General features: G+C 47.6%; 1 protein-coding gene across 1 annotated transcript in view; it reads right to left on the bottom strand.

The window, feature by feature from the left end:
- The window catches only part of LOC125284520 (kelch-like protein 29), a 77663-nt gene that overhangs the window by 5781 nt on the left and 50124 nt on the right, over window positions 1–21758 (bottom strand). The window contains exons 9-12 of the mRNA XM_048228494.1: window positions 13757–13955; window positions 10098–10280; window positions 8911–9091; window positions 725–918 (exon numbers count right to left, since the gene is read on the bottom strand). Of these exons, the coding sequence (XP_048084451.1) occupies window positions 725–918; window positions 8911–9091; window positions 10098–10280; window positions 13757–13955 (757 nt within the window). The remainder of the gene's footprint in view (window positions 1–724; window positions 919–8910; window positions 9092–10097; window positions 10281–13756; window positions 13956–21758) is intronic.

Below are 21758 nucleotides of genomic sequence, written 5' to 3'. Positions count from 1 at the left end.
AAACCCCCACAATTCTTGTGCATTTCCTGTTCCATGGCTGTTAGGAGACAAAAAAAGGGGAGGCCTAATAATATTATTAGGCCATTAAGCAGGCTGCTTGTCAGGTTTGGAGATCTGCGGTTATTATTCTTTCCTAATGGGACAATGGCTGCCTTGGCAAGTTGTAATGAAACGCCTCTCCTCCACGCCTGCTGCCAGCCTCCCTCTGGGGCTGCGGCTCAGTCACAGGTTGTGGGGTGGAACAGCCAGCCGCACCGCCGCTTGACACCCACCCCCACAACCCCACCACTTCCCCCACCCCCACCTCTGTGCTGCTCTCATTGCGCTTGATGGCTTGATCGGAGCCTGCTCATTCATACTGTTAATGACGCGTTTGCAAGCAATTTATACACCTGTTGTCAGCCGGCAAATGAGAACTCTGGGGCGATGACACTTGAGAGATCGTTCCCAACAGCAGCGATAATTGGGATGCCATGAAACCCTCATAACTCCAGTATGGAGGTGTGTGTACGATTAAGAATCTCTGTCTAAAGATGATAGTTTAATCATTGTTCCGATAGAGAGGTGTATTTCATCTTGCATTTTTTTTACCATTGTAGACTGACACACAGAGTCTGTGGAGTGCTCACACTTTTATTTCATTCTGAGACATTTGCATTTGATGTATTTGACATAATTTTAGATGAGAGAGAGAACGGATGACAAACGAAAACAACAAGCTTACCGATCATGGGCGACTCGATGAAGCTCCAGGTGTTGGTCTGGGGCATGTAGGACTGCAGTACCCCCGCCGAGCGGCCGGCCTCGTTCACACCCCCGAACACGTAAATCTTGCCCCCACAGACGGTGGCCGCCGCTGAGTGCACTGGCTTGGGGAGGGGTGACACCGTCTCCCACTGATTTGTGATGGTGTCGTACCTGCAGAGGGTCAGAGCTCGTTTAACACCAGATAACACCGGACACAAATTCACTTCACAATTCACAGCGCATACCGGGAGAGTGCGAGGCAGGTTCAGACCTTGCTAGCTCTAGCAGGGATGATGCCATGCTTGCAACATGTGTGGTGCAGAATGTGCTAGCACTGTAGGAATTAGTTCCTCCCAAAAGGCTGCAAAGTTCCTGTTTGAGAGCCAATTAGGACTCCCTACGATGTCTATGAGGCAAAACCCATGTGTTTATTTCTCACTGTGAAGAACTCATTACCAGGTGATCACCGTCGCAGACACATCCCTATAATACCCTGAACACCATATTATTTATCATTATTCATACCAACTTTTGGTAAACAAGACATCATCATCTGTATTTCATAAGGGGAAGAAATGTTCTTGGGTAATGATATACTAATGACTGTGAGAAACATGGAGAAACACATAGCTGCTTTTAAACAGGTGCATAACATTTCTAAATTAATGATTGCCCAACACCTAGAGGCAATGCTGTTGTGGAGGGCGAAAGAACATTCAAACAAAATCGACTTAAAAATCATCACGTTTTCCTGCCGTTTAACCATCCCCCAGGGCTCAGAGCAACACTCCCACCATTGTAACGGTCACCTGAATGGAAAGAAAGAGGTCTTAGATGAGGGTGACGTCTCGCCCTGCTAGTTACCGGTCATTAAATTTGACCCTCAGCCTGCCTCTTATCTGGTGCAGGGGCACAGGCACCCATGGGTCAGTGCGGATGTGATAGTGCAACGTGATAGCAGAGTAGGCTCTGATTGAGGACTCCGTAACCCAGATTCCAAATCCAGATCCAACACTCAATCCTGGAGGAAGCCCTACAGGGAGCACTGAGATGGCAGCTGAGATTGCCTGTTAGTGGGCTGAAAATTGAGCAGGGAATGGGGTTGAATGAGGCTCACTGAATCAGTCCATGATGGGCTTTAATAGGGGTGCAGAAAAGCCTGCTCCTATGCTAGCACTTTCCTGCCCACGGGGCAATTGGTTGAAAAAGGAAATGGACACCTATTAAATGAAAAATACAACAGGGTGGGCCTAAAAATAAACACCTTTGCATTTCCTCCACTTTAACAGGCACTGGTGTTCAGGACTGTATCTAAAGCATTACCTGTAACAGCATTACCAAACTCGCACTGACACAGCGAGCAAAAATATGAAGGCTAATTTATGAGTGATTGCTATGGATCCTCATTCCATTACAAATGCCACTGAAACTAGAACCCAAACCAGATGGCTATGCAACCTCCGTGATTCACTTTCCCTTGGTGCTCCTTCAAACATGGCCGAGCTCCGTTGCCAGCGTTACAGCACTCGACTGTGGACACTCGTTGCAAAAAAAATGCCAGCTGCTCCATCAGCTATTGCCTTTCTCCCCCAGGGGAGCCGCGTGCTCTAAGGACTTATTTACATACAATTTGAGCACGGAGCTTCCGTCCTCTACACTGGCCGCCCAAGAGGCAGGTCAGAACATGATCCAACACAGGAAATATTAACTACTGACAACTGGACTCCTCCTGGACAAATGTTGGATGCGTCGCAAAACCGACTATTGCAACAGATAACGACATACATAAAAAAAAAATCCAGTGACATTAAAGAACAGAAGAGCATTAAAATGCCCAAAGGAAGGTAGAAAGTGTGACTGTTATTAATTACATAATTTCTCATAGTAAGTTGAAACACCTGACCCAGATACTAATAAAGTCATGAATGTGGAGCACTCAGTATGTGTGGAGAGGAATGGTGTTTCGGCTAGAGACTACCCTGCGCTAATCCCTTAGACTGACACCTGTCTGCCACTCATCACACATGCACACACACACACACATATACACACACCGTGCCACCCAAAACAGCCCCACAGAGTTGCAGCTGCAGCCCGCTCGCAAACGGACTGATTAAAAAGGCAGGGACACATTCGCAGGCACATTTACGGGTCTGCATGAAATGCCAAACAAGTAGTTAGGGAACTCGGCACGGAACAAAGCGCCAAGACAGCTGGCCCGAGGATGCCTGAGGACTTGGATCAGAGGCGCACTTGGAAAGGGGGGCCGAGTTCCCGCTAGGATATCGGGTTGAGGATGTCTGCGGTGGGTACGCGGGGAGCACGCTTGCCAATCATCTCACAAATGTGCTTGGTGGTTAAGCTCGCGCACACCCTCGTGACTCTACGGATGGCATATGTTAATCTACCGTTCCTTAACCTTCCGCTCCGAGCCAAGGAACATCATAATATCGGGTTGACCTTAAAAGCTATTTAGCCGAGCAAGCTGCAAGAGTTACCCCCAGGAGGTTGTACATTATAAAATTAGCAGAAAAGGTCTTCCACAGAGGTTTCATCTACATCAAACGTTAATTAGAAAAGTGGGACAGGCGGGCATGTTAATAGCGCTCGACGTCGATCCAAAGCGCAGCCTTTCTATCCAAACGCTCCAACAAACATCTTTATGGGCTCCAGATACATCATGGGCAAACAAACAAAATTTGCTTTCATCAACAGCAGTAAATTGAGTCCATCTCCCCGAGCCGCAGCACTAACACAATGAGCCCCATGCACACGGGAGAGGGTACACACTGGCTGTTTGCTCTGCTGCCGAACAAACAAAGCTGCCGTGAACCGACAGGGACACGATATCAAAGGAGCACGCAAGGGACGGGAACACAGCAGCCAATACACAGGTGAGCCTTCTGCTCCTGCAAACAAAAGGTATAGAGACTATAGTATGGACTATGGCACATGCTGCTTCTGTCCTCCATTCAACAGTTGGTGGAGGACTCCTGCTGGAGGGTTTTTTACAGCTCCCCAGCCCATTTCCATTCCCCAGCACAGGCAATATTTGGACACAAGCAATGACGCCCCTAATTTAATCACAGTCCGGCGCTGCCTGTGTGACTCTTGTCCCATCATTCACGGGGGTGGCGGCGGTGCCATCCGCTCGCAGGCTCGGCACGGAGCGCCGCGCAGCACAGCACAGACACCACCCATGTCAGCGCAACGCAGACAAACTGGGCCAAGGTTGCCACACAATAACTCCGGTAAACAAACTCCTTCTGTCCAGCCATCCCACGGCCACACATATGGAGGAAGGGGGGGGGGGGGTGGTTGAGGGGGAGTGGGGGCACTGCTTTGCTTTTGTCCAACAGAAAAGAAAAGAGGGCACCTTGAAAAAGCTGTGGAGAGAGAGAGAGAGAGGAGAGAAAGATGAAGAGAGAGAGAGAGAAAAAGTAGGGGTGGGTGGACTGAGTTGTCACACCTAGGTAGCCCCTGCTCACATCTCCGGGCTAATTGGATTTGTATATGCCTTTAAAGTGGGGGACAGTAGAAGGTGCCACTGCTGCTGGTGCTGTGGTGAGGAGAGGAGGCAGTGGGCAGTATGCAGCAGCTGCTGCTGACACGCGGTGGCTCTGGCCTCATTACCAGGCTAAGGGCCTGTCCATCCGTCAGTGTGAGATAGGATTATGGCATCACGCCGGCTCTGGTTGACGTCTGCGCTGCGGCACAGCACACATATACAGTCAGCAAGCAGGGCCTCTTTCTATAAATACACTCAACCTGGACAGCAGACGTCGTGAGCGGGCTTTTTCTTTTCTCTCTCTCACTCTCTCTCTCTCTCTCTCTCTCACTCACTTTCTCTCTCTCACTCTCTCTCTCTCACTCTCTCTCTCACTCTCTCACTCTCTCTCACTCACTCTCTCTCTCTCTCTCTCTCACTCACTCTCTCTCTCTCGCTCGCTCTCCCTCTTTCAAGGTTAGAACATCCATTCTTTCTCTGCAATCTTCCCCTCGTTAACAAAATAAAAAAAGGCCAGGCACCTGCCCCTGGGGATTGGTGATCGATACCTTTCCATCCTAATCCATTATGTGTCCACTCCAAATACATAACAAATGTTGCTCTCCGTCAATACTGCTCATCTCGGCGGGGGAACGAGTCTGCCGAGGCAGCGGCAACACAGAAAAACTCCTCCTCCCGAAAAAATTAAAAAAAGCCTCACCCTTCATCATTACCAATAACTCATCGCCACGCTGCTCATACAACTCACTAATCTCTGTAGCACCACGGGCGAAACTTAAAGTCAGCCATTAGAGGCACTTTCTTGAGCATTACGTGTAATTAAATATTAACCATCTACACTTCATCTGCATCCAATTAGAATGGCTAATGGGCTTGATTTTATTGAGGCTAACTTACATCAATGGCAGAGCAGTCTGTCACTTGGAGAGCTAGCCCACCCTCATTGCACTGATTTTGCCGTTAAGAAAAAAAAAAAAAAAAAAACCTTCGCTCCTGTTGATAAAAACAACAAACATTCAATTCATTATCGATGGATGGGTATGGGGTGTGTAATATGAATGAAGGTGGGTGAGGCTGAATCTGCATCAGTTATGCTGTGGCATGGTCCTTGAGCGGCCCCTTGACGTTCATCACTCGCTAAGAGCCAGGCAGCCTTTTCATTAGCGCCATCACCAGAGGTAGTTATGCACCTCGCGAGCTCGTATCATACTTCTCCCACTTAGGCCTGGAGTGTGGATGGGGATCAACCCACCACATGAAAACAGCACACACACACACACACACACACACACACACACACACACACACAGACACACACACAGACACACACACAGACACACACACAGACACACACAAACTCATTTAAACGCAGCTCCTCTCCAACAGCCCCACTCAAGAGTTTGGGTGGAACACGCGGGCGTCGGTCGAAGCAGTCTGAGCATGTTCAGTTGTGGTAAATAGATCGGCGGGAGAGTGGCATTTTCATCACTGCGTCGTTTTCATCCAGAGCTTCATTGATGCGCGTGAGGCGGAAGCCCCGCCGAGGGGGCCGAGTTGAGACCTGCTATTAAACACCAGCTGTGGCCAGCGCCCAGACTCGGCAGTCTGTTAAAAGTACAGGGCCCCACAGAGATGCAGAGAATGAGAGAGAGATGCGTGGAGAAAGAGAAGACGGGAGAATGAGTGTGTCAGGGAGGAAGAGAGAGAGAGTGAAAGATAGAGAGATGCGTGGAGAAAGAGAACACGAGAGACTGAGTGTGACAGAGGGAAAAAAAAGAGAAGAAGAGAAAGAGAGAGAGAGAGAGAGAGAGAGAGAGAGAGAGAGAGAGAGAGAGAGAGAGAGAGAGAAAGACATTGCCCTTGCAGTAATGTATGATACACACTGTTTTGTTTTCTTTCTTTTACATACTACTACTTATATGTACAATAAGAAATGCTTTGGCAATATATACAAATTGTATTTTTTTGTTATGCCAATAAAGCTCAATTGAATTGAATTGAATTGAATTGAGAGAGAAAGAGAGAGAGAAGGAGAGAGAGAGAAAATGAGAGAAAGAAAGAGAGTGAGAGTGAAAGATAGAGAGGGTGAGTGAGAGATGGGGAGGGATAGTGGAGCAATCACAAGCTTCTGAATCTATGAGTCTCTGCCAAAATATTGCTGTTTGGGGATGCCATTTAACGTCTTTGATTCAACAACTAAACAACTGACTTGGTGACTTGGCTCCGATAAAAATATGAAAATGTTGTGTGGGGAAGGGACAGCTGCCAGCCAAGCAGAGGCACAGTTAAACTAGAGAGAGAGAGAGAGAGAGAGAGAGAGAGAGAGAGAGAGAGAGAGAGAGAGAGAAGAGGAGAAGGGGGGGGTGCAGGAAGATGAAGGCGCAGGAGGTTGCTGAATTATCAGCTTCTTTAATCCCACGGCGCTTTGGCCAGGGCCCAGCAGGGGCCGGCCTGCACAGCGGGCCGCGCTGGGAACTTGCTTTAGCGGTCAGCAGGGTCCAGGCAGCCCCTGCGCGCTACCTGCTCTTCACAGGGGCCCCCTTTCTTAATGATTCATTTGCCAGGGGCCTGAGCAGAAAGGCTAGTTTCTTCTCCTATCCTCCTCCTCAGGACAAGAGACAGACACCGGAGAGCCTCCACGAGAGACGGCCGGCGGCCATTGCTGCGGCAGACCGGCGTGTAATGAGTTGCTCTGACAGCCATTCCAGTTATAATGACCGTTGTTGCACACACAGCCGGATGGCTTCTCCCCTGACACTTAACAGCCACTATCATTACTGGGACCAGTGTGCTTTGCCTGGGTGACCATAAGCAGAAACATAAAAAGCATTTTTTTTTATTCATTTTTTTTGCTTCTGTCAACATTTTGCCATTAAAGATGTGTAACAGTACCTGCAGCTCCAGCAGTACTGCTGTGGAAGGGACCAATCCGAGCGATGGCCACAAAGGCACACAGAGCAGGAATTTTAAAAAGGGACAGAGAGATGAGAGAGAAGAACTGCCACAGAAGAATAAGAGAGATTGTGAGATAGATAGACAGAGAGAGAGAGGGAGAGGGAGAGAGAGAGAGAGAGAGAGCCTGGATTCTGCCCTCTTCTCTTCCTCTGCTTTACTAGAAGAGCAAGCAGTGCTTGGGGCTGGTGCTGAGATTGGGACACACTGGGGCATTCTGGCCAGAACTCCATCATAAAAAAGACCAATTAAGGGGACTACTTTGGCGAAGTGAACACTGCAGTGGGCGGCATCCTGAGAAATTATCCGGAGCATGTGCTTATGCTACAACATAAGCCTCAAGGGGTGTGGCATTTCAAAATGGCACAAAGGTTGGGCGTCCTTGGAACAGGCTTGGAATGCAGTCAGCTCCTGTGATGATTAGCACGGCATTAGCGTTAGCGGGGTGGTGATTCACGACTGATTTAGCATAAACCACGGCCAACTTTCTAGCACACTTCTCTGTGGACCACGCTAGGATGTATATGCTTGTGTGTGAGATTTCTGCAGGACACCCGATTCACCCTGCTAGCTATCTGTACTTTAGCTAAACGCACACGGAGCAGTTAACGCCTGTAATAATGCGCTCTGCGAGCACTGGAGCACCTCCAGGATGATGGATCTGGCGTTGTCGGTGTTGCTGGATGAGGGAGGGAGGGTACAGGCGGCGGGACACGGGGCGGCGCGGCTTTGATTAGAGTTACAGTTCTCTCTGAGCGGCGGCAGATAGAGGCCTTGAAAAAACAGCCTGATTGAGGACGTAATTCTGAGCACGGGGAGATTTCATGGTTAGGAGCATGAAACTGAAGGAAAGATGGATGGGCCTCCACAAATTAGGACCTGGCTCGGTGGGGTGGGTGGGGGTGTGGGTGGGGAGAGGAGGCGCGGGGGATGGCAGTGGAGGGAGTAGAGGCAGCGGCAAAGGCCTTCGCCTGGCAGCCTTGACTGGAAGACGGACCACAGCTCTGTAAACAATGATGCTCACGGCACGCTGTCAATCACTCGTTGACTCATGCAAATCCACGAGCTCTAATATTGGGCTGCGGAGCGCCAGGCCTCTGCTGCTACACCTGGCAACCCTGTCAGCCTACCCAGACGCTGTCTCTGCATCTCCCCGGCCTGCCATCAGAATAATAGAAAATGCCAGCCGCAAATAAAATGGAAATGTAAGGAAGAAGAATAGGCTCGGGATGCAAACAGGACAGCCAAATGATGATTATAAAATGTCTTAAAGCTACCCAAAGAATCTCCAAACTCCTAGAATTCAGTGGCACAGTAGTTGGTAAATTGCAGTAAACAAAACAGACCATTTCAACACCTTTAAGGCAACTTAAAGAGATACACATTAATTGCCAGGTCCTATTAAGCCTGAAACTGCACTGACTGGTCGGATGTATTCGTGCCAGTTGACAAAACCCTATGCATTTCAAAAGCTCTGCTTGGATGCAAAGCCTCCTCTCTCATCTACCTCTAAAAAACTGGCCTGCCGTGATCTGTATGGCAGAGATTTAATTACGAGATTTCCTGACGGCACTACAGGGGCCAATCTCCCTCCTCCCCTCTCGCTCTACTTCCAAAATACACAACGGATTCCCACCACCAGATGTTCCACACAGACAACAACAAAGCATCCTCTTTCTTTCGCTCTCTCTATCTTTAGTTACCTCTCAACGTTATCCAGGTTCCCCGTGCCGCCCAGGCCACCGATGGTGTAGAGCTTGCCGTCGTAGACCACGCTGTTGTGCCGACACCGCGGGACCGTCATCCTGGACACTAGGTTCCAATTATCGAGCAGGGACATGTAGCACCACACGTCTGACAGAGGGACGCCCGACTCCATTCCACCTGGACGAAGGTGCAAAAAGGCGGACGCTGATGGGCGCTGAAGTCTCCATTTACACCCTCGCCATTTTTCAATCCGCTTTTCAGCGCAAATTAGAACTACGCTTTTGACAAAGAGATGTGGCGGAAAATCTGTTTGGTTGGAAAATCACAGCTACGCTGGGCTTTGGTGAGCTATTCCTGTTGCGCAGGTGGGGGAGCATATTTGAAAGGAATGCTCAATTTGGGCGTATAACAGGGTGGTATTTAGATGCTAATGTGAGCTGGATGTGCAGGTGAGCGTTGGCTGAGTTTAAGTATAGTACATCTCGAATGGTGAACAAAATGGCTGAGTTGCTTTTTGTATTACTGCTGCATTATTTAAAATGATGATTGGTGACACCAGCCACCTCCAGCAGATCTCTTTCACCAGCCACATTTCACTGCTATTTTCCCCATGCTCTCCATTTAAGAAATGGCCAAGTGCATTTACTTCCACTGAAAAGCACATTACAGTGATATATTTTTACATTTTATAAAAAAAACTCATACATCAATAAGTAGTTCTGAAACTCTTCAAAGGAACACCTATGGGAAATACTGTATCGACACCACAGTTAGAACTGCTGTGCCATGCATTTGAGGACAGTGATTATACCTCAAAGGAAATACATAACTTTAATGAGAAATGACTGTAACTGAATTTCTTTATTTCATATTCTTATTATAATTTGAAACTAATATAGACTTCACCCATTTTAAGAGTTACACCATTCAAATGCACAATGACATAGCTATCAATGTATTTAATAATATCTATTCAATAAAATACAATATCCCAAATCCACATTTGTGCACACACACACACACACACACACACACACACACACACACATATAGAGAGAGAGACACACACAGACACAAATCCCTACCTCCTCCTCCTGAGTGAACCTAGGTTACTAAAAATAGAGGAGTGTCACCTGTGGGATGTGTGTCCATGCTGTGAGCGACACATGGAAGGCTTGATTACCTGACAGGTAGATATTATCCCCTGCTGAAATGACGGAGAAGAACTCGCGGTCGTAGAAAGGCAGACTGGCCAGGGGGTACCACTTGTTGTTTTGCGGGTTGAAGCAAGTGACGGCTGTCAGGGACCGATGGTTCATGCCAATGACCTGCCGACCCCCTACCAGCACAATCACCTCTGCAACACCTGGAGAGGGAAAGAAAGATTCACGCAGGTTAGCTTTTTTCACATTTTTAGTCATACGAATTGAATGGAATGAACATTGTCATAATAAATTGTACATCATTACAACATTATGTGCAATGTACAATAACTCCAGTTACTCATCTGTTATGTTATTCCTGTTACAATCACAGTAGCACCTGGCTTTGATTCCTTTTTTTACAAACACAAAAATAGAACGAAAAAAAACAAAAAAACAAATTGCATAGTGGCCGTAGGGATTTGGATGTAATTAAATAATGAAACATAATGAAACAAATGGCAGTCTGAGGGCTGTCACTGTCAGAGCGTGCACCTGACAAAGCACCTTCCTCCTCCAGACGCAAACAGCCTCGCGCCGCTCGCCTTCTCAGGGACAAACCCATAATGCAGTGTCACCGCTGCATAACCTCCCCACTGGAGGAAAGAGGAGCAAAATATACTGTTCAGCACGTCTTTGTCCGCGTCCCGAGATGTCTGCAGCGCCACAAAGCCCCGCTGCCTGAGCTAAGATATATAAAAACTGTGTTGATGTACGGAGCGATAAAGCAGCCCGATTTTCATCGAGAGTGAAATGAAAAGAGATTCGGCGCCTCTGTCTGTGCGCTCAGGGGGCTCTGACATTTGGTGCCAGGAAAGAGGCTCCCCGCGCAAGATTTTATCCCAAAACCATGTGGATTAAAATTCATGACATACAATCTACTCGCACAGTCAGCTGGGGTAGGACTAGAGGGGGAGCAGCACTCGGCTGCGACTCTAAATGAAATGTCAAACTTTCCCCTGCTTGTTTGGAACAGGAAAAGCTACTGCAATCTGCCTTCAGTTTAATAATAGGAAATCGATGCAAATTATGTCGAATGTATTGGGTCTGTTTTGGCGTGGCTTTCGACCATAAAGTCAATGCCTCTCTTTCTCCTCCGGCCAGAAGACTTCACCTCACAAACCAGCTGTGTAGTAAGATATGGCGCACACACTGCCAACAAAATAAATGAGCTTTAGAGAAAGGAGGGAGAGGAAAATAATTAAAATAATCACTTTTGGATGAAGTTCACTGTGTGAATGTCCGGTTCTTGTAGCGTGGCCAGGACAGAGACTGGCTACTGGCTCCACAATGCCCAGCTGATTAAACCTCCTCTGTAAGCCAGTGAGGCAGACTGCCACAGGGGCAGTAGGACACACAGAAACTGGGGCTTGAACAACAGCCGGACTCCCCTGGACAGGCACTGCCGGAGCTGCTCTGCTCTGGCCCCAAAACCCCCATCTCCCAGCAGGCCCGGGGACACGCTTCCATTCACAAACATCAGAGCGGACAGGTCGTCCATCATCTGTCCCCTACGTGCCCTCCATTGCCTCTCCACCTGACCACCAGTCTCTCTCCCTATCTCTCTTTTACTCCCTCCCTCCCTCTCCCCTCCCTCCCTCCCTCCCTCCCTCTTTCTCTCTCTCTCTCCTCTGCTGTGTAATCCGTCCTGCTAGCTCTTCGCAGCATGCTAATAGAGGATGACTTAGAGGGGCTTAGGGGCCTGTGTCCTTCCTGTGGGTCCAGGGCTCCCGCTGTGGACGGCAGAGAGGCCGCTGCTACCGCTGCGTAGCCTTCCGCCACTGACAAACCTGAGTGGACAGGCATTAGGGACAGGTCGGCAGGGGGTCTGCTCTGCCTGGTCACCTTGCGTGATTGGATGCCGGGATTACAATATATTAAAGGGGCGAAAGCCGCGGCACTCACGGCAAAAAAAAAGCCCTTGCACGGACACGAGCTCTCACGACCGAGGGGGTTAAGATTTTCCCTCCTTCTCTCCTTTCTCGCCTCCGTGGCCCACCGTGCTGAGAGCATCATTACAGCGCGGCGGCAGCGCTCCAATAAACAGCTGAGCATAGCAGTAAACGTCTGTGGAGGAAGCTGAAGCAAGAGATTGCTTTTAACGGCTCTGGCTTGATTGTGTGGGATTTTTACAGGCGCCCCTTGATACATGGCCTCAGAAGGGGGAGGTACACACACCTCAGCTCTTGGCTCTTCACGAGGCCAGCAGATTTAGATCATCATTCATTTTGAATGGAGGGAGGGTTTATTTTTAACTCCGGCTGCCATGTAAATGCTGCGCCCTTATAAACACTAATGCGTGTTTGAATTTACCAAACACAAACGGCACAGATTTATGCATGAGGCGTTTTTAAAAATGAGAGCAAAACAGGCAGCCGAAAAGAGGGGAATGTTCTAGAAAATGGATTGGCTTCCTTCTTGAGCCACAGATGTATCTCAGCTCTGACAGGACCTTTCCACGGAGTTCATGTGTGCTGACATTCTCTCTCTCTCTCTCTCTCTCTCTAGTGTGTAAACACAGGTGAAATTTACCCTCATATTTATGAGCTGGATGAAAGTATGGGACACAGCGGGTGAGGGGAGGGGAGGGGGTGAGGCATGTGGCTAGCCTGGTGGCTCGCAGGTGCTCCGATGCCCACTGTTGACAGTTTGTTTGCCAGGGCGGCGTATGATCTGGCCCTGGCCGTCCTTCGGGGTCACTCTTTGACTTTATTAACATGGAGGGGCAGGAATAAAAGATGAAGGGGGCTCCCACTGCACACGTCAGGGCCAGCTGACAGGCTCAAGTGTCTCCAGCATCGCACGCCTGCAGCCTTTAATCTAAAGCTGCTTTTTTTGCCTTTCCCCCCTGAGACTTCCATATTTGGAATAGCACTAAGCGTATGTGTAGGCACATCTTTAAGTAGCTTTTGTTAAATCTGTTTCATTCTCATTTTGAAAAATCATGTTTTTCAAGTATAACAGCCCAAAATCAACTTGGCTGATTTCCCATTGAGCTTTCTTTCAATCATGTCCTACAGTAATATCCTGAAGATGTTCCAGAGCCTGACAATGTGACAGATGCTTAACTGTTGGAATAAACCTTAAACAAATGGGAGACTGTGCTGTGGCACTGACGGGTTCATTTAACACTCAATGTTGCGAAAACAGTCCTCCAGAACAAGCCATCAACAATGAAGCATTTGAATGAGATTAAACTTCAAGTCTGGGAATGACAAAAATATTAAATGCCACAAAAGCTTTTGTCATATCAATCTATTTTTCAAAAAAGAAGGCCTTCATAATAAGAAAACCAAATTAGTCTTGATTTTGCACAGATGAGTCTTCCAAGCACAACTGGAGAAAATATATATAATTTGTAATCACTAGCATATAAAATCTTAGCATGTTAAAAAGCACAAATGAATGAAAAACTATTAAGGCCTCATCTGTTTCACTTGGTGTTGATAATCAACAAATATTAAGAGTCATGGATTGCAGCTTGCACATTCCCACCAGTGCCAGATGCTATGCATAAAATTGCCTTGCTAATTGAATGTAAAATGCAAACAGAACAGTATAACTGGCAAACATGAATATACAAATGTGTTTGTGCTCCACTCCACCACTGTGGGCACGGACAGGTGGGCGGCCGGCTCACCTGCGGACAGCCGGGGCCTGGTGCGCGGCGTCTGCATCTCCTGGCGGGCGTGCGGCAACATGTGGTAGCGCTTGGCCTCGTTGACCAGGTCGCGGCAGGCCTCCGAGGACTTGATGAGCTCCTCGTTGTCCACCACATTCAGCAGGTAGCTGGGGTGGATGAAGGGCAGGCGGACCACGGCCAGCAGCTCCGACAAGTGCTGAGAAAGGGAGGGAGAGAGAGAGAGAGAGAGAGAGAGAGAGAGATTCAGTAAAATCAATTAATTTAACACAATTGATTAAAAACCCATAAAAAATTAACAGCATATGGGAGCGGGGATCACAGATGCAGGTGTGAATAGCAAGAAGCAATTCCTCAAATAAACAAACACATAAAGTGGAGAAAAATACGATTGGGCGTTCGTAGCCATCTGAAGTGCCGTAAATTGGCAGGCCCTTTTTAGCTGAACTGCCTCCTTGCGGCTGAGAATCATTTTAAAGAAAAGTGGCATCCTGTTCTAACGGCCTCGCTGCCAGCCCGTGCTTGCTGGTAAACCTCTCATGATGAACTCCACTCCCAATTAAGGGGTAATCAGATACGCGATCACTGCCTGTCGGCTGCACGCGAAGCCTGTTGGATGGTAATAAGTAGGCAGAATGGCCTGTTGCACAGGTGAGCCAAAAAACTCTGTGTTCAACACGTAGCAGGGAGAGGAAGAGAGGGGGGACTTAGGAATTGAGGGGGGAGGTTGCCATGGTGAGCAATCCCATCACCGAAATCGTTTCTTGTTCCAGTACATCTCCATCGAGGCCTTTTGTCCACGTCGGGGGGACTTGTAAACACAAAGCGACGTGGCCAGCAGCTGGTGCGGCTTTTTCATGGCTCTTTATTCTGCTCTCCTTGGCATTGGATTTCAAAAGAGACCTGCCTGTGGACACACGGACTGAGGCCACACTGCAAGAGCGAGAGAGAGAGAGAGAGAGAGAGAGAGAGAGAGAGAGAGAGAGAGAGAGAGAGAGAGAGAGAGAGAGAGAGAGAGAGAAAGAAATGCAGAGGGAGAGGGAGAGAGAGAAAGAGAGAGAGAGGGAGAGAGCAGCTCGAAAATAACTCAGGCTGGCTGACTGCCCACTTCCTGATTGGACGGCGGGTGCAGGGGCACCTGTGGGCAGTCGAGACGGAGGTGCGGCCGGCTGAAGACTGCGGGGGGAAAATAAACAGGTCACGCATGGGGGAAGCGCCGGCGGCATCTCATAACAGGCCCAGGTGGGAGGATGTCTTCCGCGATTTGCACCAGAATACCACGCTAGTTTATCAATGTGGCATTTGCAGAGGGCAGGGCCAGTGAGTAAAGCAGACGCCACATGCTTCCACCAGCCGCTCTCTCCTCCACCTCTCATGCTTCCACCAGCCGCTCTCTCCTCCACCTCTCATGCTTCCCCTCTCATCCACCTCTCATGCTTCTACTCTCCTCCACCTCTCATGCTTCCAACAGCCCCTCTCCTCCACCTCTCATGCTTACCCTCCTCAACCTATCATGCTTCCACCAGCCGCTCTCCTCCACCTCTCATGCTTCCCCTCTCCTCCACCTCTCATGCTTCCCCTCTCATGCTTCCACCAGCCGCTCTCCTTCACCTCTCATGCTTCCCCTCTCCTCCACCTCTCATGCTTCCCCTCTCCTCCACCTCTCATGCTTCCACCAGCCGCTCTCCTTCACCTCTCATGCTTCCCCTCTCCTCCACCTCTCATGCTTCCCCTCTCCTCCACCTCTCATGCTTCCACCAGCCGCTCTCTCCTCCACCTCTCATGCTTCCCCTCTCCTCCACCTCTCACGCTCTCTTCTCCACCTCTCAAACTCCTCATGTCATATAATATCTAACGCCAGGGAAAGGCGTTAAAAAAAAGAAAATCCGTAGCCAGCACTTCCGGAACTGGAAATCCCAGTGGATTACAGCCATTCCCTCCTCTGCCTAGGCAATCGAGGCTTATCGACTGCATGATCTGGGAATCTGAATGCGGCTCCGCTCCTGACTTGACTGAGCATATCTGCAATAATGTCATGGCATCAGGGACTCGGCGCTATGGTACAATGAATATGCGATCAAGATAGGGAAGTGCCACACAGCTGAAATCTGTGTGGATCTGTTTTATCCTGGGGAGGGGAAAAAAGAGGAGTCTTTTAGAAGCTTAGAAATGCTGACATCTGCACCCCATTTGAAGACGTCTTCCATCATGGTCGTCACATCCCTGTTGCACCACTGCAGCAATAGAGCCGTTTGCGGTTTGAACCAGTGGGACCAAAAACATTCCCTTCCTTCTGAGATTACTGCTGATGCAGAATTTTTTATTTATTTTCATTTACATTTCCCACTTCATTTCCTCTATGATGTCCGACAAAAAAAGTAGTTCTGGCCATTAGGAAGTTCAATTAAAGGACTGAAGCAGAAACCTTCATTTATAACCAAATGAGAGAGAGAGATGGCACTATTTAATTTATTATTACTGTTAAGAATTGTGGCAATAAAAAACAAAATGATAAATAACTATACTATACTACACTATGGTACATAGCAATAATGAAACTTTAGAAAAAACTATAATGCTACAAAGAAAAAAATCACCACAAAATACCACATACAGGCATACTTGCTACATAGTCCAACCAAACACACATACACAGATATGAACACACACACACACACAGATGCAATCATGCAACTCTCAACATAGGCTACGTAAATAAGCTTGTGGAGCTAATAATTTATTCATGGCTTCACCGACTTCTAATGCACGCTCTGTGGCGGCCGCATAGCTGAGCTCAGATAATCTGAGAGCGGCCAATTACTGCAGTTAGTTGCAGAACCTTAAATCAAGCCATATAATGAGCAGTTCATGGCTTTTTGTTCATGGAAAAGCCTCCTGACACTGTGCTATTGTTTGTCCTGTTTTATGGCCAGACACGCTTGCTGAGCTCCCATTTCATTTTATTAGAAATCACTGAAAACTACAGATTTGATCCAGAATATGTAAATACATTTTAATATAATTTAAGCAGGGGTAATAATGGAATAAACAAGGGTGGGGGTGTTCTTTTTTTCAGGCAGCAGCATGAGGGGTGGGAGATGATCAACGCTGTGCACCCGCCTATCGGAAACGCTCGCAAACTCGTCCAAACATGCTAATTCTAGCAGACGCTAGTGCTGAGCTGTCTCCTTGGCTACAGCTTGATTGATGGGTACCACGGAGCTGCTGAAAAGGAGACAGATGAAGCATGGTCGCCGATGCACGGGCCTCTCGCTGTGATAGAAAGCCCGCGTCTGCACTTCAACAGCGCGCCGCAGAGACGGGGAGCTTAGCACGCCGACCGCTGTCAGCGCGGTATTGAACATATTGTGTGGGGATATGCTTGATTCATATTAAACATGGGTGCCTGCCTCCCCATTGAAAAATGACCTGCAGCGAAAGAGAGAAGTCCTGTGGCCGAACTTGCCGTCGCTGCTGATTGCATCTAATGGTAAATCAGGTTCTATGCTGAGGTCAGAGGCAAATAATTGTCTCTAAAGAGAGGAGGTATGGAGGGAGAAGTAAATCAATCAGAGGGAGAGAGCCGAGGCAGACTGGCACAGAGCTATAAGGAGATGCAGGAGACAGCAGCCCCAGACTGAGAGCTGTCTTAAAACAAGCCAGGTGAATGAGGAGCCAGATGCCGCAGGGGGTTTAACAAAACAGCAGTCAAATGCACACACATCTGAGCTGCGAGAGCCATCAGTGGTCCTCAGCATAATGACAGGTGTACCATAATAAGCCTGCCTCACTTTCAACACTGCCACCAATGCATTCCGTTTGTGAACCTCCTCTACTCTGGCTGGCCTATAGTAATGGCTTTCAGGCCAATGAAAAACACACATTATCCAACACACACAAAAAAATAATAAAATAAAGAATTTGCCGTGCCATCCTTGTACAAAGAACCCCCTCAATCCTCCCTCCGATAAGAGATGCAATGCACTGAATAGAAATCCTCAAATCCAATCAGTTTGATCCCATCTGATTGGATAAAATCTAACACTATACATTATTCATGCAGATGGGATGTCTTCTAATGCTATGAAAGCTGAATAAATAAATGCTTGGGCTTTGATCAGATGTGGATTTTAAGGCAGACCAATTTGCCAATCATCATCATCTCATTCTTCAGATATAACAAACAAAATGTCATCCACAACTTGCTTGTGGCGTGACATCCTCACAGGAACGACTTGATCAGAGCAACCGCCCAATCAGACTCTTTCTACCTGCAACCACATTTCTTTTTCTGTTATTAATCAGAAGTTCAACCTCTCTCTCTCTTTCTGTGATTACAGTCCCAATCTTTCATTTATTGCCTGGTCTTATCTGATGATTACACATCATAATAAGATAACAACCAGCCTTTGAAGTAGGCCGAGCTTCATCAGAGAAGAAGCCGTGTTTCTGAGTGCATTGTGCTTTTTCATATATAGTTCCCATTTCCTGCCTTTGACGTACAGCAGAAGTCTGCATAATACACTCAGCCTGAACACAGCACACCAAAGAAGTCTGGCAGGGTAAACAAAGACTCCCGTCCCGACTTACTGTATGTATCTACCTACTCCATCAAATTGGACTGAGATGGTCTGAAACCTGGAATACAAACCAAAAGTGGAGCGAGACAGAGAGAGAGAAACCAAGAAGCGACAGAGAGAAACCTAACAAGGGAAAAAAGAAAATAAATAAAGAAATAAATGAACAGAAAGAGAGAGAGGGAGAGAAAGAGAGAGTGCTTTTCCTCACAGTTCTGCATCAGTGCCACGCTGGATTTGTGATTTCATAGGCTGTGGGCCCCACGGGACTGCTGCCGCCGAGCCCAGCTCATTTTCAGCCGAATTCAGATTGATTTCCTCTTGCGCGCTTTTTTTCAATGGAGTCCGTCTTGGGCCAAATAAACATAAGGTCACTGCATCAATCTCCATTGCCTCTCTTTCATGCCATCTGAGCTTGTTTCACAGCATAGTTTCGCACTCTCCAAACAACGCGCTCTATTGGCTCGCACCACTCCCCGCCTTCTCCCCTCGCTGCAGCGTGTGATTGACAGGTGCGGCTGAATCGCGTGAGGCCTCCGACATGGAGACATATGTACGCATGGCACACTGTCCGTTTTGACGCAGTGTCAGAAAAATGGAGCGAGATAATTGGCAGAGTTGTGTTGAAGCAAATGCAGGGAATGCGAGAAACAAACACAGGGCAAATAACGTGAGCAAAACAGCCAACTTTTTTTTCCCTCTCTGTACTCCAAAGGGCAACATTAATGGTATGGTTCATGCCCTGGAGGAACAAATGGTTTGTACAACTGTGTGAAGGGGCTTGTGTGTGGATTGTTTTCTTCCTTATCCTTCGGCTGGAAATTCCACCCGCTTGCTTTTCCCCTTTCCTGCACGTTGTCCAAGACTGCGCCACCCATAGCAGAGGGGCTTCAGGGGGGAGCCAGCCTTGGCCTCCTGGTCGCTCCAAGACTCCGGCTGCTGTATATTTCACTTGACACGAGCCTCTGCGGCCAACAGAGCGCGCCTGCCCTCTTTGACCCTCAGAAGTCACTGGCTTTTGATTCAGTGCTCCCCGAGCCTATTCCAGGAAGACCACTGGTGGATATTGAGGTAGATTTATTGTCGGAGCGGTCATAGAACAGAGGTGGCCATTGCGACGGACCCCTGTTTTGACTCGACTGGAACTGCTGCGCAAACTCTGGCCGGGTTCTATTTTCGCTTTCACCTCTGCACCTGCACCGCCCAATCAACCTCCGCGCGCTGACCTCCGCAGTCCAGTGGCTTTTCAGCAGCAGTAAATAAAAAACAAAACATGCCGGCCTGCTCAAACCGAGGGGGAGGCACAACTTGTCCCAAGTGACCGCACTCGTACGTGCTACCGCTCTGAAATTACATGTTAGAAGGCATTACACAAAATGGTGCTTCAGAGTTTGTGTGCAGTTTTAAAACCCATTTTGTGTTCCCGGCACATCCACAGTAGCTTAATTTCCATAACTTTTTGGATGTACTTATACAATCAGCCACAGCAGGAATGAACAAATTGCTTGGCAAAACGCTGATTTAATCTGGAATCTAGTAAATTCTGATTGCACTGATGATAAGAAAAAATATTTTCAATCATATGCACATAACAAAATAAAAAAAAAATCATAAAATCGTTGCAAATGGATTCGCTTCTGCCACAGACATGCTCATGAAAATCTTGCATTTGTCACCATAGGCCACAGAAAACTGAAATGCTGAAAGAATACCCAGTTTAGTCTTTAAACAATGAGGATTTCAGAAGTGAGCGCTGGAGGTTTTTTTTTCTTTCTATTCCCTTCCTATATTCCCTGACTGAGCGGGATAGAAAATTTCAGCCAGAGTCCTGATGTTTGAGATAAGGTGTCTGCTAAAGCTGCTGGCTTTGGGGGGGAAAGAAAAGACCTGGTGTACATTCCTGCTTGCCCCTCAGAACTCCTCGACTGGCTCGCCTCAGCCCTGGTATGTGTACACACTGGCGAGACGCGGAGGGGGGAGCGGGGGAGGGGGTAGGGGTGGAGGGGGTTGGGGGCTGGAGGAAAACAGACGGGGAAAGAATCAAAAGAAAAGCAATGAGTATCCTCTTGTGCATTCGCCGCCAGCTAACAGCCTTCTGCCGGAGGATCTGTGGGGTTGCTGAGTCACTTGCCGAGGAGCCGTTTGTTGTTGTGAGGAGAATCTTAGGAAAATCATGTGAATGTTGTCCGAGTCTGCTGTCGTCTCAAGCCACACACACGCCTGTTAAAAGGTGTTGTCAGAAAATGGAGGACTACGGGGAATATGAGAATGTGCCTTGCGCTCCTTGAGAGTTGGTCTGTTTGTAGTAATTTCTTCTCACTGATGAAAAGGAATGAGACTTCAAGCCTACCCCTTAGGGGAGAAGAGGAAATTCTGTACTTTAGATCTCACACCAATTAAATAATAATAAAAAAACACACTGTAAACAATAAAAAGATACTCAAAATGTTCACATATTTATCATCCACACACCTTAGGAGAATGGCTTCCCTCTTTCAAATGAGCAAGCACAATTGAAACAGTTCTTTGGGGAAAACTAGTTTTTTTACTGCCATATATTCGATATGAGACACTGTAGACCTGCCACATTGTACTCTGTCATTCTTCTGCCAAAGCACATGGAATATTTACAAGCCCATGTGTCTCACAAGCTAAAAGCAGCTAATAAGTCAATGTGGAATCTGTCCAACTGGGCACTGTGACCTAATCATATGGTAAGAAAATGATAACACAATTATGTTCTGTGATAACAAGGTCACTGGCTTTTATCTATGTTGCAAGGCCAACAGGGATCTGAAATTGCACTCAAATCAAAATCCATATGGGGTCCCTAGCAGCTATGACAGGCTCTGGCTGAGAAAAAGAATCACACAATTAGTGGATCATTCCCAAAAGGCAATTATATAATACACCACATACAAATAAATGAAGGCAGTAAACATGCAGAGATCTGTAACTGCTACGGGTCTGGATCAGTAACAGCTGGATAGGCAGAAAGTACAGGCATTTCCATTCTGAAACGATCTCTTGTCTGAAGGACACGGAGGTCAGAGTGCGCGACGGATAGCTCAAGTCTCAAAGCATTCACCGAGTGCTTGGACTAAACGAGTGACATATGTGTGCATTGTTTCTTTCAGCCGTCACAGAGAAGCCTCGATTCGGTTAAGCTTCTCTTCCTTTATGTGTCTCTGGAGCTGTTAAACGGCTGAATTTACTCGACTCTGACATGCAGAACATACACACATACTCCAACAGGCGGATATTAATATCGATGTCAAAAACATCTTGCCCATAAACACAACATGAAATTCATTTTCATCAAGACAGATAAAAACTGTCTAAAACAGATTGAAACAGTCTAACATGCTCACATAGAGTAACACCCTTCGGGTTTTTGATTCCATTTCAGTTCATCTTTTTTAATC

This window comes from Alosa alosa, chromosome 19 (genome assembly GCF_017589495.1).
Source record: "Alosa alosa isolate M-15738 ecotype Scorff River chromosome 19, AALO_Geno_1.1, whole genome shotgun sequence".
Lineage (NCBI taxonomy): Eukaryota > Metazoa > Chordata > Actinopteri > Clupeiformes > Clupeidae > Alosa > Alosa alosa.
This window is presented reverse-complemented; position numbering and strand designations above follow the sequence as displayed.